The following is a 19,282-nucleotide window of genomic DNA, read 5'->3' as shown; positions in this document are numbered from 1 at the left end:
TGTATGTTCACTAACATTCCAACATTACTATAGGTTGAAGAACTGGATGTGGCAACTTTCAGAATGAATCAAACCACAGTTTTCTTTATTTTGTGTATAAAGGCTCCCCAAACCAGTTTCTATGATTCATAAATACTTTCCTAAACCTAAATAATCTATAAGATCAGAGTATTTCTAAATCTACCAATTGGTGCTGAAACGGAGGCGAGTATGCGTATATTTAAATGTCTTTCTTTAATTGATCCTACTATTCTGAACCTGTTCTCTCGAGTCTGTCACCAAAATTACTACTATACGGTACACCATATTTAAAGGGATGGCTTAAGATGCATGTACTGAAAACCCTATTGAATAAAAACTCCCAGAGAAAAACTGTTGGCAAGTGGGAGGGTTTTAATTCGTTGAATTAAATGTATTCAGAGTGTGCAAGGTAGCCACACCTGCAGAGCGCATTACCCGACTGAATAAGTTTAGTCTGAATACCAAATTGCTGAGGAGTGCGTAGGAATGGTGTACATTCTTTCATCGGAATCGGCCTCGTGGAGCATAATCCCAAATCTTATGTAGTTCAGACTGAACAACTGAATGGGGATAACCCTTACATAATCTATTTATACGCTTCTACTGTTTACTCACTAATTGTTTTATAACCTTTCAAAATGCCAGGGCGGTGTGTTTGGCTAGTATGGTGCTACAGCTAGTGATTTAAGTTATAAACATCTAATGCCAGGGCTGTTGGTTTGGTGGTAATATAATGGAGCTACAGCTAGTGATTTAAGTTATAAACATCTAATGCCAGGGCTGTTGGTTTGGTAGTAATATAATGGAGCTACAGATAGTGATTTAAGTTATAAACATTAATGCCAGGGCTGTTGGTTTGGTAGTAATATAATGGAGCTACAGCTAGTGATTTAAGTTATAAACATCTAATGCCAGGGCTGTTGGTTTGGTGGTAATATAATGGAGCTACAGCTAGTGATTTAAGTTATAAACATCTAATGCCAGGGCTGTTGGTTTGGTGGTAATATAATGGAGCTACAGCTAGTGATTTAAGTTATAAACATCTAATGCCAGGGATGTTGGTTTGGTGGTAATATAATGGAGCTACAGCTAGTGATTTAAGTTATAAACATCTAATGCCAGGGATGTTGGTTTGGTAGTAATATAATGGAGTTACAGCTAGTGATTTAAGTTCTAAATAAAATAAAATCGAACTTTACTTGTCACATGCGCCGAATACACCTTACCGTGAAATGCTTACTTACAAGCCCTTAACCAACAGTGCAGTTCAAGAAGAGTTAAGAAAATATTTGCCAAATAAACTAAAAGAAAAGAAAAAGTAACACGATAAAATAACAATAATGACGCTATATACAGGGGGTACCAGTACCATGTCAGTGTGTGGCGGTACAGGTTAGTCGAGATAATTTGTACATGTAGGTAGGGGTGAAGTGACTATGTATAGATAATAAACAGAGAGTAGCAGCAGTGTACAAAACAAATGGAGGGGGCGTCAATGTAAATAGTCCGGTGACCATTTTATTAATTGTTCAGCAGTTTAATGGCTTGGGGGTAGAAGCTGTTAAGGAGCCTTTTGTTCCTAGACTTGGCGCTCCGGTACCGCTTGCCGTGACTGGAGTCTCTGACAATTTTATGGGCTTTCTTCTGACACCGCCTATTATATAGGTCCTGGATGGCAGGAAGCTTGGCCCCAGTGATGCACTGGGCCGTACACACTACCCTCTGTAGCGCCTTATGGTCATATCCCGAGCAGTTGCAATACCAGGCGGTAATGCAGCCGGTCAGGATGCTTTTGATGATGCAGCTGTAGAACTTTTTTAGGATCTGTGGACCCATTCCAAATCTTTTCAGTCTCCTGGGGGGGAAAAGGTTTTGTCGTGCCCTCTTCATGACCGTCTTGGTGTGTTTAGACCATGATAGTTCGTTGTGGACACCAACGAATTTGAATCTCCCGACCCGCTTCACTACAGCCCCGTCAATGTTATTGGGGGCCTGTTCGGCCCGCCCTTTCCTGTAGTCCACGATCAACTACAGGGCGGTAATCATTTAGGTTACCTTTGCTTCCTTGGGTACAGGGACTATGGTGGTCTGCTTGAAACATGTAGGTATTACAGACTCGGTCAGGGAGAGGTTGAAAACGTCAGTGAAGTTAGAGGACTAGAGACTACAGTCAAATGATAAGGCCTATAATGATCATATTCAGACCACCTGTTTAAAGTTTATGTAACACGGGATGCTATTTACAACATGTTATATTGTAAAATTGTACCGTTTTATGGGGTGTCCTACTGTAAGTGTTCATTTGCCAGTTCCAACCTGTTGTGTGCTCTAAACAGGTGGGTTGCCTTTGAGAACCCAATGTTCTCCGGAGAGCTCTACGTTCTAGAGAAAGGCCTCTACGGAAGCCCAGAGGACTGGGGAGGACAGAACCTCAAGATCTCCTCGCTGCAGCCCGTTTTCCAGGTAAACCGTTGTAAAATAATACTCACAGTAGTATCACATTTATAGTATCATACCAAGTTTTTACTTGCATGACAGTGATAAGTTGTGAGGTTGGTGAGGATACTTTGAAATTGTTTATCCAGTGACGATAAAGAATGTAATCCATCATTTCCTTCTTTATACCTTTCAGGATAACCTGGGTGGATCAAGAAAGTTCAAGGTAAAGTCAGATAGTGATAAACAAATAGTATTAACTATCTTAACATAGTCATTAGGGTATGGGAGTGATTATACCATCAGTTTGCATGAAGAGTAGCCTACGTGTAGTTGAGGGTATAAGCAGGTTTACGCCATATACCCACTTCTTTTTCAGTGGGCATTGCGTATACTCACTTCTAAATTCCCATGATGCGTATGAAAGTAGTGGAGTGGAGATATACCCCGGCTGGTGGACTAGATCAGAATGTTTAGCTTAAAATGTCTTTCTTCACATTTTCAGCACAGCAATGTGCACACGGCTGTAGACCTAGAACAGAATGCAATTTGAGGGAAAACACTGTTCTAAAATCCATACCACATTTGTGAGCGGTTTCATGGACAGAGTTGGAAATATCTGTTAGAAACGTAGAGAGGGGAGATCTAAAGATGCAACAACTACCATGGGTTACTAAAATGACTAGGATAATGCCTTTAGCTGCTAAACAATCAAAGAAAGTTCAAAGAAAACCAATAGAACATGAGAAAGCATATGAGGAAGTCTTAATAAAATAATTGCCTCCAAGTTTCTATGGTGGGATTTTAGCTAGAGGCTACTTTGAAGCATGCCTCATAATATGAAGTAAAACGTCCAGGTTTAAAAAAAATGAAGGAACATGGAAAAAATATAGCAATGCTAATGATAGGCCTAACCGTCTTCTGGTAGATCAGGTGTCAAACTCATTCCACAGGGGCCGAGTGTCTGCAGGTTTTTGTTCCGACCTTGTACTTGATTGATGATTTAAGGTCACTAATTCGTAAGAAACTTCCCTAATCTGGTTGTCTAGGTCTTAATTGAAAGAAAAAGCAAACAAACCCACAGACACTCGGCCATCCATGGAATGAGTTTGACACCCCTGTGGTAGATGGGAAAGTCTTTCCCCAAAAATCTTCTCAATTAAATGTTAACTAGCTACAAAGTAGCCTATGCCTACCTGGCAGAATGATATTATTTGCGTCAATCCTGTGGAAATTTGTTTCGCAAACTCCATCTCATGAGCTACAAAAAACCACTACTAACCAAACAACAGTGCTAGGTGCCCAAGCACTTGAATTAAAGGGTAATAACTACACACACAAAAAAAATGTATTCTATTTTTCTCAGACCTCAAAGGTGGGGTGCTTATGTGGTTTAAGCATTGTTGTGGTCTTAGAACATCCAATTTTGTAGTTTTAGTATTAAACCTGTGAATTTCAGACTTAGTTGACAGCATCATTTATCTGTTTAAATAGTAGGCCTACTATTAGACTACTGCACAGTACAGCTTGGGTTGAGCTGTGAAAGACCAATATGGATTTATCATTTTAGGTCATTCAGACTGTATGTCACTGTTTCTCATAGAATTCTTCACACAGGACACCTTTGCTTAGCCGGTTGGGCTGCCGAGGAAATGTTGGGCAAAATTAGAGTTAGAGCCACCACTAGAGTTAGAGCCACCACTATCTACCTGTAATCCACTGTACATTATGGCGGCCCTGTCTCATGTCAGTCTCCGGTGTATGTACTGTAGGTCCAGCTGTTCTCAGAGCCTAGGTTCCAGGGCAGAGTGGTGGTACTGGAGGACAGTGTGGTATCCCTGGAGGAAAACTTCTCCCCTCGCTCCTGTAGAGTACTGGCTGGGAGGTGAGCAAATAAATCTGCTTTAAATGCAGCATGTAAACATCAACACTGTGCCTTTTGATAGGAAAAAAAATACTGAAAGTGTAGGCTTTCCTTTTCTGTTGTCCAAGAGCCCTCTGAACACTCAAAGGGAACTTAGTACTGGAGAACGCTATGTTGACTGTGTGCCTCTATGTTATGTTCCAGCTGGGTGGCATATGAGGGATCCCAGTTCACAGAGCACATGTTTGTCCTGGAGGAGGGAGATTACCCCAACACTGAGTCAATGGGCTGTCTGGGTCCTGACTCTACCATCCGCTCCATACAGACCATCAGCCATGTGAGTAGAGTGGATTATGTGTGTTGGCATGGGATGCACGCGTACAGTATTTGTGAACCTAAGTCATGTCTGTGTAAAGTGACTGCATATCTTAGAGATGTCCTGTACCTACAATACCATAATGTATAATCTCACGTTTTTCCCCACCCTCCCCTTCCCCCTTGTCTCTCCAGGAGTTCTCCCTCCCGTCCATAACGCTGTTCAGTAAGGTTGGCTGTAGAGGCCGTAGGGTGGTGCTGACGGGAGAGACGGTGAACCTGCAGCTGGCTGGGGTTGACAGACGCATACGCTCCCTGGTGATCCACGGAGGAATGTAAGTCACACCTGGATAGGATTTGACCGTTTTTATTAGGCGATTAAAAACAAACGTTGACATTTTAAAGAGAGAGTTTCATTTACAATTCATCTTGGTTGGTTGAAGCACTGTCTAAGCAACTAATAAACCATCAACCAGGCCTCTATTTAATCTGTATCCCTGAAGGGATGCAGATTGCGCAATATAAATGTTATGGTAATTTCCGGAACGCAGTCTCCGCTGACGCGGGAATATTGCCTTTAAATTTCAATCGCGCTGTATAGCTGAACTTCCGCGATACGGATTGAGTAGAGCCCATAGTTTTGCTGGGCTATTGTAAACTGAAACGGTGTAGGAAGGTTGATTGTTTACATTTGAGGTGTGTCAGAGATGTTGTATAAGACCAGCTGACTGTGTTGGATTGATTTCTCCTGCCCTACAGTTGGGTGTTGTATGAGGATAGTAACCACCGGGGCCGTCAGATCCTGCTACCGCCAAGCGAGCTGAATGATTGGTGTAAGTTCAGCAACTGGCCGCGAATCGGATCCCTGCGACCACTATTGCAGGTATGGAAGCGGGGAATGGTTCCATTTTAGATTCACATATTGCTGTCTATCCAATACAGTTTTCCCTATAACTAAACAACAGTCAATGGACTAATATAATAATAATAATATAATAATAATAATAATATAATAATAATATATAAATAATATATATGCCATTTAGCATTTAGGACTGTATCCTAACATGAGATCTGTGTACACAACTCAACTTTTGGACTAATCTCATTTTGTCATCACTGCATGAATTACCCCATAATGCAAATAATATGCAGCCACCTCAAGTTACGATTTGGATAATGACCACTGTCGGGTGAGAAGAACTCTTATCTCGCCTAGTCAAGCTAATGTTAAGTGTGTTGTTTGCCTATTGACCTCTACAGAAGCAGGTGTACTTCCGTTTGCGGAGCAGAGAAACGGGCGATGTGATGTCCCTGTCAGGGCCTCTGGATGAAGTCAAGCTTTTGCGGGTCCAGGCCCTGGAGGAGTCGGGGGGAGTGGACCAGACCTGGATCTACCATGACGGAGTTCTACGCTGCAAGGTACCTCATGGGCTCAAGCTTTTGCACTGAATCATCATTTCTACTCATTCCATCGCCACCAACTTCAAGTGTTGCAGAACTGGCTTCCTCGTTCTTTCAACATAGTTTCATGTCACGTGTTGAGCATATCCCAGTACAATTGTCAATTATCTCTAATATAAAATCAAATGAAACTTTATCTGTACCATGCTTGTCAGTTTGTATTCACACAGAATCCACCCACATCTGAACCCATATTCTCTGTCTCTATAGCTGGTGGAGGACTGTTGCCTGCAGACATCAGGGAGCATTATCATGGCAGGCAGCAGGCTGAGTGTCTCCCCTCCGGAGCCAGGGATAGACAACCAGCTGTGGAGCATTACCCCAGACGGCCTGGTCCGATGCCACCTCAAACCTGACCTGGTGCTGGAGATTAAAGGTCAGATCAGTTCTTCTGCTCTCTCTCTCAGCTAGCCTTACTATCACTAAGAGCTACAAAGATAGGAGCTCTGACATTCAGCTCAGTCCCCATAGTTATAGTCTGGCTCCATCTGGTGGTAGGTTTAGGAAGTGGTTTGTATTATCCATATGTTGCCACGTCCTCAAGCTATTGAATAGGTAGCCGCCACCAAACCTAGATACACTCTCAAACTTGTATATAATTTTAGCCAGTAGTTTTGAAAGTGGTGCTCACGAGACAAAAGTGGTTCCCGTTTTGTGTACGACGTCATCCATTTCATATGATATTTTACGTCCTGACCAATTTTGTTTGCAATTCATATAATATGTTACAAATTTGTTGTGCTTAAGATCCTGGAGTACACCTTTAACTGTATTGTATTCTTTTCACAGGTGGACAAAGTTATGACAAAACTCAAGTGATTCTCAATACATTTGATGAGAGAAAACACACCCAAAGATGGTCTTTGGAGATCCTGTAATGGAATGTCAATCTGGCCCTTGCCCTTCCACAGCAGCTCAGCTCTGTGATGCAGCTCCACCGTGGGGCCCATACTCTTGCTTCTTGATGAAGTTTCTCCATGGGCCTTAGTGCTCTGTGATGCTGGTCTGCAGTGGGCCTCCAAACATTCTGCAACATTTGTTGAGCTTGAGAGCAGAAATTCCAAACTGTCTTTGTGAAATACAACCGTAAACCAGTGATCTACACTCTGAAGACAAAACTACACATGGCTATAGAACTATCTATCGAGCAAGGAGCACAGAATTTTACTTTGAGGACTTGACTGATGCTGTACAAATACCACAATTCATTTGTTCACTTACCTTTCATTGAGCAAACCAAAGAATAACTGTATGGGAATGTGTCTCTCCTGTATTCATATAATTTACAATGACTTAAGCCCTGTGTTAATGCTGATTTTATCCACAAATCTCTTTTCTATTGTACTTTACCAGTCAATTACTGAGATCTGTTTTCTTACAACAATGTTGTAAATGTATGTCTTTTTTAGCACACTTATTATTCTATGGTCACATATTCTTAATGTCATAGATGAACACTCTTAAATTCTCCAAATAATGTTTTGTGTAAATGTTTTTTCAAGACTTTTGAAGTCTGTACCATGCTTAATATTAATATTTTTCTACAGACATCACTGCACAGTACATTAGCTTCTGCAGGTGTATAGATTTTGTTGAATGACTAAATATCAACTTCAACACTGTGCTACAATTTCATACTAACCACGGTCTTACTTGTAAATATGTCAACAAAATGCTGTTACATCTACAACAAAAAATTGTTTCCTTGATTGGTGTTACTATGGCGAAGAATCTCAATAACCCTTTCAATGAAGATCACAAGGTCAAGGACTTGAATACGTTTTACTTATCACATAGCTACAACAGACAGCCTCTTCTCAGACTTAGCACAGACGATCATAAAGGATCATTTCGCTGGTTACTCGGATGAGTCCTCTCCGCTGCTGATCTTGACCACAGTCTTCCCCCGAGCGTGTCCTTTCTCTACCTTCAGCATGGCCTGGGGCACCTGAGAGAAGGTAAACTCCTCCTCCACCACCGCACGGATCTACAGGAACAGGAAGTGTGGTCACACGAAGTAAAAAAAATAAATCAAAAACAAACCTGACTTTAGACATGTGTGAAGGGGCAAAGGTCGGGATTCACTCAAAGGCTTGTTATCGACAAGTGCATTGCACTTACCTTCAAAATAAAATGTATACTTGAGCCAAAATCTCTGCAGAACTTAGCATGAATTGATCTCCACAAACATCTTGAGAAATTGCCTTTGAAAGGTGCATTGTTGGTTGTGTAGTGCACAGTTTTGCAACGGGCCTTTGAATGAATCCTGGCCAAATTGATCTTCCAAAAAAGAAAATGAATAACAGAAAGTTGAGTCATATGGTGCACCTGTCGGCACAGTAGCCTACATTGAAAAATGGAGAGAGCCTCTTCTACACAGAGTGACCTGATCCTTACCTCTGTGTGGATTGAAGATAACCTATAATTGAAGTGGTGAGGATGTACTGACATCTTTCACAAATCTACAACGTACACCAACACTGTACACAACAGCATCCTGTTCAGCCGAAGATGCTCTCATCATGTAGGTGTATTGTATATTTGAAAATGAGTATTAAAAAAATGAAACAATTACATAATTGACACAGTATACCGCATATTCTGTTGCTAACCTAACATTGTAATGAGTCAACACACACCTTTGCATCTTGTTGTGTTTGTTGTCATGACAAACATACCAACAGCGTTGTAGGACAACCAACCGTAGAGGATCTGGTGACCAGGCCAAGCTGAAACGAGCCGTAGCCGTTTCATCAGAACAGAATGGAACCGTGATGTCATGGTGGATCGCTTCCATAATACCCAGGCAGGCCATGAAGAGACAGGAATCTGTTCCGCTTCCAGGCTAGGGAGTGGGCCCGTGGGCTAACAAAGGGCCCGGATTAAGGGCCTAGCACCAAGATTACACTGGCATTCCATCTTGACCGGTCAGGACAGCCCCGACATAGCAGGTGATTATCTGGTCTGACTATACCAAACCCAGCCTGCCTCACTGTCTGTCTGACAAAAGAGAAGGGGAGGTGTGTGTAGTGTGGCTTCAGCCAATTGATGGATGAAGCGTACCGATTAGTTCCTCCACTTGGCCAAGGGGGTCATAAAAACCCCACTATTGACCAATATAATGTGGCACTCAGATGTAATGGTGCCACTATTGACCAATATAATATAATACATCACCCTTGAATCAATAAGGGCAATATGATATTTGCTAACCATATCAAAGAGATATTTCAATATTATATACTTCCCCAGAGTCAGATGAAATCGTGGAAACCATTTTCATGTCTCTGTGTAAAGTATTAAGGAAGGCAGAGGTATTTCGTGAGCCAACGCTAACTAGCATTAGCGCAATGACAAAGTCTATGGGTATCTGCTAGCATGCTAGAAATAATTGCATGGCTGTCTTCAGCTTTACAAAAACTCTATAGAGTAATGAAGTGGGTGCCCACTGACCCGCTGGCATGGGAGACACACATACACTCACAGTGAAGTGTGTCACCTCCCTCCTTTGTGCAAAGACCCATCCAGGTCTTTTGTACATCTCACTCACCCTTTTATGTCAACACAGGCAGAGATGATCAAGTCACAACCATCTGCTCCACTATAGGTGCTAGATAAGACTATGGCTTAGTTACCTACTGCCGGTCTCTGAGAGAGTGAGTGAGCGAGCGTGCACCTGTGTCTAATTCTCTGTGGTTACAAGAGTAATAGGGTGAGGTTTCTAAGGCAGCCTGTGTTTAAAAAAATAATTTTAAAAAGTACACTTAGACAAAAGCCATATAAACCTAAAGTAATGTCAGACTCACGAATTTACGCAATATTATTAATTGAGTCTCTCACTATTATGGCATGTTGTTAACTATTCCCTTCTGTTACTATACTATTTTAAATGGCACAATCAGAAACCCATGAGGGGAATGTCTATTAAAACACTTACCCCTCGTGGAAGACTATTAAGGCCTAGTGCACTACTTTTGTGAGAATTAATTTCTCTCCAAAAAATAACATAAAAATTATTTATTTTATATATATATATATATATATATATATATATATATATATATATATATATATATATATAACATAAAAATTATTTATTTTATATATATATATATATATATAACATAAAAATTATTTATTTTATATATATATATATATATATATATATATATATATATATATATATATATATATATATATATATATATATATATATATATACACACACTGCTCAACACATCCTAGATCTGAATAAATGAAATATTCTTATTACTTTTTTCTTTACATAGTTGAATGTGCTGACAACAAAATCACAGAAAAACTATCAATGGAAATCAAATGTATCAACCCATGGAGGTCTGAATTTGGAGTCACACTCAAAATTAAAGTGGAAAACCACACTGATCCAACAGGCTGATCCAACTTTGATGTAATGTCCTTAAAACAAGTCAAAAAGAGGCTCAGTAGTGTGTGTGGCCCCCACGTGCCTATATGACTTCCCTACAACGCCTGGGCATGCTCCTGATGAGGTGGCGGATGGTCTCCTGAGGGATCTCCTCCCAGACCTGGACTAAAGCATCCGCCAACTCCTGGACAGTCTGTGGTGCAACGTGGCATTGGTGGATGGAGAGAGACATGATGTCCCAGATGTGCTCAATTGGATTCAGGTCTGGGGAACGGACGGGCCAGTCCATAGCATCACTGCCTTCCTCTTGCAGGAACTACTGACACACTCCAGCCACATGAGGTCTAGCATTGTCTTGCATTAGGAGGAACCTAGGGCCAACCGCACCAACATATGGTCTCACAAGGGGTCTGAGGATCTCATCTCGGTACCTAATGGCAGTCAGGCTACCTCTGGCGAGCACATGGAGGGCTGTGCGGCCCCCCAAAGAAATGCCACCCCACACCATGACTGACCCACCGCCAAACCGGTCATACTGGAGGATGTTGCAGGCAGCAGAACGTTCTCCACAGCGGCTCCAGACTCTGTCACATCTGTCACATGTGCTCAGTGTGAACCTGCTTTAATCTGTGAAGAGCACAGGGTGCCAGTGGCGAATTTGCCAATCGTGGTGTTCTCTGGCAAATACCAAACGTCCTGCACGGTTGGGCTGTAAGCACAACCCCCACCTGTGGACGTCGGGCCCTCATACCACCCTCATGGAGTCTGTTTCTGACCGTTTGAGCAGGCACATGCACATTTGTGGCCTGCTGGAAGTCATTTTGCAGGGCTCTGGCAGTGCTCCTCCTGCTCCTCCTTGCACAAAGGCGGAGGTAGCGGTCCTGCTGCTGGGTTGTTGCCCTCCTACGGCCTCCTCCACGTCTCCTGATGTACTGGCCTGTCTCCGGGTGGCGCCACCATGCTCTGGACACTACGCTGACAGACACAGCAAACCTTCTTGCCACAGCTCGCATTGATGTGCCATCCTGGATGAGCTGCACTACCTGAGCCACTCATGCTACCACTAGAGTGAAAGCACCGCCAGCATTCATAAGTGACCAAAACATCAGCCAGAACGCATAGGAACTGAGAGGTGGTCTGCGGTCACCCCCTAACTGAACCAGTCCTTTATTGGGGGTGTCTTGGTAATTGCCTATAATTTCCACCTATTGTCTATTCCATTTGCACAACAGCATGTGAAATTTATTGTCAATCAGTGTTGCTTCCTAAGTGGACAGTTTGATTTCACAGAAGTGTGATTGACTTGGAGTTACATTGTGTTATTTAAGTGTTCCCTTTATTTTTTTGAGCAGTATATATATATATATATAAATAAATATATTTTTTGGAGAGAAAAAAATAATGCACTAGGCCTTTAATAGTCTTCCATGAGGTGTAAGTATTTTAATAGACATTCCCCTCTGGTAAATAATTATTTTAGGGCACCCCTACTTCCCGCCGCTACATGTATGGTTCAGAATATTAGGGAATAAAACAAAGCCATCTAAATATGCATATTTGTCACCCTGACAATGTCCACATTCAGTTCTTCAACCCGTGGTAATGTTGGAAGGTTAGTGAGCATAGAATTTATAATAGGCAGAATAGTGTAGAATAACTTTGTCTATTGCCTGCACTAACCATGGGGTTCAAACTGTTATGACTTGGTCTGGGCTCCGCTCCATTAAGATCGAAATTAGCCTACATGCATTTTTTTTTTTTTATATAATGCTCCTCAGCTACAACCACACAGCAGTGACGTGTTAACAGAGGCAGCAAATTAAAGTAAATTGAGAGTTGAATATGTGGTTATTAGGCCTACTGACGGTCGATACTGACAGTGGCTAATATTTAACATGAAAGAAATGTTAAATATTACAACTACTGTTTATTGACTGATCAGATAAGACTCTTTCATTCAATTGGACCACAATCATCTCCACCCCTAAATAGGGATGGCACTAAAGTTAGGTCATGAAAGGACAGAGATTGGAAAATGCATTTGCAATTCAGCTTCGTTGCATTCTTCTAAACGGAGGGTCATATTCATCAGATCAAAGACCATGAACTGCCTGATGATCTTCATGCTAGTGGCTCTTTTAGTCATTGCTTGTAAGTCAAATCAAATTCATTCTTAAAAAGGCAGTATATGTGCAACAGCTCTTCTAACTCAGCTACGCTTTTATAGTTGAACAGCAAAATAAAATATTTAGCTGTTTTTGTCAAATGTAAAAACTATAAACTGTAAAAAATATATATTTTTTATTGATAAAATGTGCTATAATGGTAGGAAATAATGACATTTACATTTTTCTGGTAATTCCAGGTGGAATACAAGAATCATCTGCATCTCTACACTTATGTTTCATTAGTGGGGGCGGCTGCAGAAACCTTCGTTTGTGCCTTGCTTCTGGTGGTACTAACATTGGAAAAATGGGATGTACATGGCCGAAAGTGTAAGTTTATCAATGACCCAAACTGACTTGATAAATCAGAAATGCAGCGTCCCATTATGAATTTCAAATACATTCCAAGTACTGTATCCATAGCAGTAATATCAGACGGGACTCACGTTTGCTATTTTACGTGCATCTTGCTCCTCAAATAAGTATATGGAACGTTTTGTATCGTTACTAAAAACTAAAAACAGAAGATTACTTAGTGGAGGTTGGTCGGGGTGGATGACTGGTGGGTGGGTGGGGTAGGATGACTGGTGGGGGTGGGAGACGTATACTGCGCCCGAGTAGCAACGTGTTCGATGTGCGTCCAGGACAAGTGTAGCATTTTATCTAACCCTTCCACTAACCTTGACCCAATTCACCTTTTATTAAATTCTTCTAACCTTTTGTCGTTTTCGTTCTAACGTTTTACGTACATTCTCACCGTAATTATTCGTTGTTAGACGCAACCAGCAATTTGGTCTCGGATATATTGCTATTGGTCCTCCCAAGAAGTATGATAAGATACACCATCCAATTCGTATGCTATTGTATATTGCATTGACCACTATTCCATACATAACGTAAATAGCATTGCACGAGCCTTGGTTTGTGCAAGCCGGAACATCTCACAGGGGCACGTTTTATTTGTCACCTGCTCAAGTACAGTGAAATGCTTAACTTGCAAGCAACCAACTGTGCCGTATTTAATATTTTTTAAAGTATGATTAATGAGGAAAAGATACGTACTTAAGTAAAACATACTTTAAAGTACTACTTATGTAGTTTTTTTGGGGTATCTGTACTTTAGTACATTCCTAGATTTTTTACTCCATACATTTTCCCTGACAACCAAAAGTATTTTTTACATTTTGAATGGTTAATTGTCAAATTTAAGCAATTATCAAGAGAACACGTGGTCATGCCTATTGCCTCTGGCCTGGCAGACTCACTAAACACAAATTAAAATTTTGTAAATAATGTGAGAGTGACCCTGGCTAAAAACAAGAAAATGGTGTTGTCTGCTAATATAAGGAATTTTAAATGATTTATACCTGTACTTTTGATACTTAAGTATACTTAAAACCAAATACTTTTAGACTGTTACTTTCACTTTCACTTGAGTAATTTTCTATTAAAGTATCTATACCTTTACTCAAGTATGACAATTGGGTACTTTTTCATCCACTGACAAATACACAAGAAATAAGAGAGGAAGCTCAGGGTAAATTTGGCACGGCAGGTGGTTAGAGCGTTGGGCCAGTTACCGAAAGGTCAGCTCGGGGATTCAATCCAGCAACAAGGTAAAAATGTTGTTCTACCCCTGAACAAGTCAGTTAACCCCACTGTTCCCCAGTAGGCCGTCATTGTAAATAAGAATTTCTTCTTAACCGCCTTGACCAGTTAAATAAAGGTTAAATAAAAAGGGATTGGTGTATTTGAGGTACAGTACAAGACCAAAAGTATGTGGACACCTGCTCATTGAACATCTCATTCCAAAATCATGGCATTAATATAGAGTTTGTCCCCCCCTTGGCTGCTATAACAGCCTCTACTCTTCTGGGAAGGCTTTCCACTAGATGTTGGAACAGGGACTTGCTTCCATTCAGCCACAAGAACATTGGTGAGGTCGGTCACTGATGTTGAGTTTTAGGCCTGCCTCGCAGTCGGCATTCCAATTCTTTCCAATGGTGTCAGATGGATTTGAAGTCAGGGATCTGTTCAGGCCAGTCAAGTTCTTCCACACCGATCTCAACAAACCATTTATTTTTTGTTGTATTTTATCCCCCTTTTCGATCTTGTCTCATCGTTGCAAACCCCAACGGGCCCGGGAGGCAAAGGTTGAGTCAGGCGTCCTCCAAAACATGACATGCCAAACCGTGCTTCTTAACAGTCGCCTGCTTAACCCGGAAGCGAGCGGCACCAATGGGTCAAAGGAAACACCGCTCACCTGACGACCAATGTCAGCCTACAGGCACCAGGCCCGCCACAAGGAGACGCTAGAGCGCGATGAGACAAGTAAAGTAATTGTTGTGGCGTTAAGATTTCCCTTCACTGGAACTAAGTGGCCTAGCCCGAACCATGAAAAATAGCCCGAGACCATTATTCCTCCTCCACCAAACTTTACAGTTGGCACTATGCATTTGGGCTGGTAGTGTTCTCCTAGCATCCGCCAAACCTAGATTAGTCCGTCGGACTGCCAGATGGTGAAGCGTGATTCATCACTCCAGAGAATGCGTTTCCACTGCTCCAGAGTCAAATGGCGGCGAGCTTTACACCACTCCAGCCGACACTTGGCATTGAGCATGGTGATCTTAGGCTTGTGTGCGGCTGCTCGGCCATGGAGACCCATTTCATGAAGCTCCCAACAAACAGTTCTAGGTCCTTCCAGGGGCAGCTTGGACAGTTTTTACATGATACGCACTTCAGCACTCGGCGGTGCCATTCTGTGATCTTGTGTGGCCTACCGATTCGCAGCAGAGCCGTCGTTGCTCCTAGACATTTCCACTTCAAAATAACAGCACTTACAGTTGAACGGGACAGCTCTAGCAGGGCAGACATTTGACAAACTCACTTGTTGGAAAGGTGGCATCCTATGACGGTGCCACGTTGAAAGTCACTGAGCTCTTCAGTAAGGCCATTCTACTGCCAATGTTTGTCTATGGCGTTTGCATGACTATGTGCTCGATTTTATACACCTGTCAGCAACGGGTGGGGCTGAAATAGCCAAATCCACTCATTTGAAGGGGTGTCCATATACTTTTGTATATAGTGTAGATATGTATATGTACATGTATATAGTGTAGATATATAGTGTAGGAGAAAGTAACTGGTAGCAGGAGAAATCCTAATAATAAGAGTAAACTGTATGGCAGCAGCATAGGTGCTGGGTGTGTGTATCGTGCAAGAGTGTCAGTGTAGACGTGATAGGCGGATTTACATGTAAACTTGGTTGAAAAGTGACTAGTAGCAGGAATACATAAATACTTAAGGTAATATGCTAATGGTAATATATACACAGTGGCAATAAACAGTATGTGAACCATTTGGAATGACCTGGATTTCTGCATAAATTGGTCATAAAATAGACAAACACTTAAACTAATAACACACAGATTATTGTATTTTTCTTGTCTGTATTCAATACATAATTTAAACATTCACAGTGTAGGTTGGGAAAAGTAGGTGAAGCCCTGGGCTAATGACTTCTGCAAAAGCTAACCTGGAGTCCAATCAATGAGACGAGACTGGAGATGTTGGTTAGAGCTGCCCAGCCCTATACAAAACACTCACAAAATGTGAGTTTGCTATTCATAAAAAGCATTGCCTGATGTGAACCATGCCTCGAACAAAAGAGATCTCAGAAGACCTTAATATTAAGAATTGTTGACTTGCATAAAGCTGGAAAGGGTTAGAAAAGTATCTCTAAAAGCCTTGATGTTCATCAGTCCACGGTAAGAAATTGTCTATAAATGGAGAAAGTTCAGCACTGTTGCTACTCTCCCTAGGAGTGGCCATCCTGCAAAGATGATTGCAAGAGCACAACGCAGAATGCTCATTGAGGTTAAGAAGAATCCTAGTGTCAGCTAAAGACTTACAGAAATCTCTGGAACATGCTAACATCTCTGTTGAGTCTACGATATGTAAACACTAAACAAGAATGGTGTAAATTGGAGGACATCACGGAAGAAGCCACTGCTGTCCAAAAAAAAACATTGCTGCACGTTTGAAGTTCACAAAAGAGCACCTGGATGTTCCACAGGGCTACTGGCATAATATTACTTGGACAGATTAAACTAAATTTGAGTTGTTTGGAAGGAACACCCAACACTATGTGTGGAGGGAAAAAAGGCACAGCACACCAACGTCAAAACCTCATCCCAACTGTAAAGTATGGTGAAGGGAGCATCATGGTTTGGGGCTGGACAGCTTGCTATCCTCGACGGAAAACTTAACATTTTGCAGGAGAATGTAAGGCTATCTGGGGCGGCAGGTAGGCGCATTGGGCCAGTAACCGAAAGGTTGCTGGATCGAATCCCCAAGCTGGCAAGGTAAATAAAATAAAAATCAGTCGTTCTTCCCCTGATCAAGGCATTTAACCCACTGTTCCCCGGGCGCCGAAGACGTGGATGTCGATTAAGGCAGCCCTCCACACCTCTCTGACTCAGAGAGGTTGGGTTAAATGCGGAAAACACCTTTCAGTTGAATGCATTCAGTTGTACAACTGACTAGGTATCCCCCTTCCCTATCTTTCCACCAGTTGAAGCTCAACAGGACAACAACCCAAAACATAGAAGTAAATCAACAACAGAATGACTTCAACAGAAGAAAATACGCCTTCTGGAGTCCTGACCTCAACCCGATTGAGATGCTGTGGATTGACCTCGAGAGCGGTTCACACCAGACATCCCAAGAATACTGCTGAGCTGAAACAAATTTGTAAAGCGGAACAGTCCAAAATTCCCCCTGACCGTTGTGCAGTTCTGATCCGCAACTACAGAAAACATTTGGTTGAGGTTATTGCTGCCAAAGGAGGTCCAACCAGTTATTATATCCAAGGGTTCACATAATTTCTACAGCCTGCACTTTTAATGTTTACACTATGTGTTCAATAAAGACATGAAAACGTATAATTGTTTGAGTGTTAGTTTAAGCAGACTCTGTTTGTCTATTGTTGTGACTTAGATGAAGATCAAATGAAATTTCATGACCAATTTATGCAGAAATCCAGGTAATTCCAAAGGGTTCACACAAACTGGAGTAAACAGTAATATAAACAGGAGTAATAGTGACCAGTAGCAGGCTAAATATAGTGAACAAAAATATAAATGATTGTCCCCAGCACAAGCTGCACTTGTGTAATGATCACGCGCTTAATTATCTTCTTGATATGCCACACCTGTCAGGTGGATGGATTATCTTGGCAAAGGAGAAATGCTCACTAACAGGGATTTAAACAAATTTGTGCAGGCAATTTGAAAGCATTTTTCATTTCAGCTCATGAAACATGGGACCAACACTTTACATGTTGCGTTTATACTTTTTGTTCAGTGTCGATAGATACTAATGTTAATGGCAATCAATAATCAATGAACAGCAGCATAGTGGTAGTAATAAATCGAATCAATAAGTGGTTTGAGCGTTGGACTAGTAACCGAAAGGTTGCAAGTTCAAACCCCCGAGCTGACAAGGTACAGGCAGTTAACACACTGTTCCTAGGCCGTCATTGAAAATAAGAATTTGTTCTTAACAGACTTGCCTGGTTAAATAAAGGTAAAATAAAATTAAAATAAATTAAATTTGGCAGCAACGTAGGAGAAGCCTATCTTTTAATTATTTAGTGTGAGGTAGCTTGAAGTACAAGTACAGCCCCTACAGGACACTAGTCTATCATAGGTCCTTTCCCCCAATCTATATCCTTAACGCTGAATGCCAAGCAAAGACGGATTGGTTCACATTTTTACTGTCTTTGGTATGACTCGGCCGGGCATTGAACTCCCAACCTTCCAATCTCAGGGCGGACACTAAACTCAAGGCCACTGAGTTGGCCGTAAAGTAATGTATCATACTAAATAGAGGGGAACAGTACCAAATATTTAGAATTTCCAGAGGCCAGGTTGGTACTATTCAATGTTTTATATACAGCTATAAATGTTGGTGTTGCGTATTTTTCCAAACCAAATCTATTGGATGCTTTCTCTTTCAGATGCTGTAAATGATACTGGCCAGAGTCTTGACAATGGCCACTGAGGATCCCATGGAACATTCACCAAGAGTAGGGACGCGGAGGTGTTAACCCCTGTGTCTTGGCCAAATGCCCAACTGGCAACTCCTACTGAATTGACTATTCCTGTTTGACCCTTTTGTCATGATTTGTACTTCCCTTTTGCGGAATAAAATTGCAATGAGAAAACACTATTTGTTCCATTTTCAATTACACAACACCATAGCACAACAACATTTGAAAGGTATTCAAACATGCTTTCTTGCGGCACATGAAATAGACCTACAATATGATGCTATGCCTTGACCTGGAGAACTGGTCCCACTTTCATTGTATAGCTGATATACGTTAAAGCCTAAAAGTGCAGTAAAACTGATGCTACGAGGGCTCCCGAATAGCGCAGCAGTTTAAGTCAATGCATCTAAGTGCTAGAGTCGTCACTACAAACCCTGACTCGATCCCTGGAATGATCCCGGGTTGTATCACAACTGACCGTGATTGGGAGTCCCATAGGGAGGCGCACAATTGGCCCAGCTTCATCTGGGTTTGGCCGGTGTGGGCCGTCATTGTAAATA

The 19,282-nt window shown here is 41.6% G+C and overlaps 2 protein-coding genes across 4 annotated transcripts in view; one reads left to right on the top strand and one right to left on the bottom strand.

Moving 5' to 3' along the window:
• LOC124046330 overlaps window positions 1-8,674 on the top strand; it is a 59,657-nt gene extending 50,983 nt beyond the window's left edge. For all 3 annotated transcript variants that reach the window (XM_046366595.1, XM_046366596.1, XM_046366597.1), the window contains 9 exons: window positions 2,358-2,484; window positions 2,654-2,683; window positions 4,230-4,342; window positions 4,526-4,658; window positions 4,832-4,971; window positions 5,396-5,519; window positions 5,900-6,058; window positions 6,311-6,476; window positions 6,890-8,674. In XM_046366595.1, the coding sequence (XP_046222551.1) occupies window positions 2,358-2,484; window positions 2,654-2,683; window positions 4,230-4,342; window positions 4,526-4,658; window positions 4,832-4,971; window positions 5,396-5,519; window positions 5,900-6,058; window positions 6,311-6,476; window positions 6,890-6,978 (1,081 nt within the window). In that variant the 3' untranslated portion in view covers window positions 6,979-8,674. The remainder of the gene's footprint in view (window positions 1-2,357; window positions 2,485-2,653; window positions 2,684-4,229; window positions 4,343-4,525; window positions 4,659-4,831; window positions 4,972-5,395; window positions 5,520-5,899; window positions 6,059-6,310; window positions 6,477-6,889) is intronic.
• Window positions 7,869-19,282, bottom strand: part of rtn4ip1 (reticulon 4 interacting protein 1) — a 30,821-nt gene continuing 19,407 nt past the window's right edge. Inside the window, exon 9 of the mRNA XM_046366599.1 lies at window positions 7,869-8,087. Within this exon, the coding sequence (XP_046222555.1) occupies window positions 7,959-8,087 (129 nt within the window). The 3' untranslated portion in view covers window positions 7,869-7,958. The remainder of the gene's footprint in view (window positions 8,088-19,282) is intronic.

The sequence above is a fragment of the Oncorhynchus gorbuscha genome, linkage group LG10, assembly GCF_021184085.1.
Source record: "Oncorhynchus gorbuscha isolate QuinsamMale2020 ecotype Even-year linkage group LG10, OgorEven_v1.0, whole genome shotgun sequence".
NCBI lineage: Eukaryota > Metazoa > Chordata > Actinopteri > Salmoniformes > Salmonidae > Oncorhynchus > Oncorhynchus gorbuscha.
Note: the sequence above shows the minus strand (reverse complement) of the source record. Positions and strands in the feature narration are given on the sequence as shown.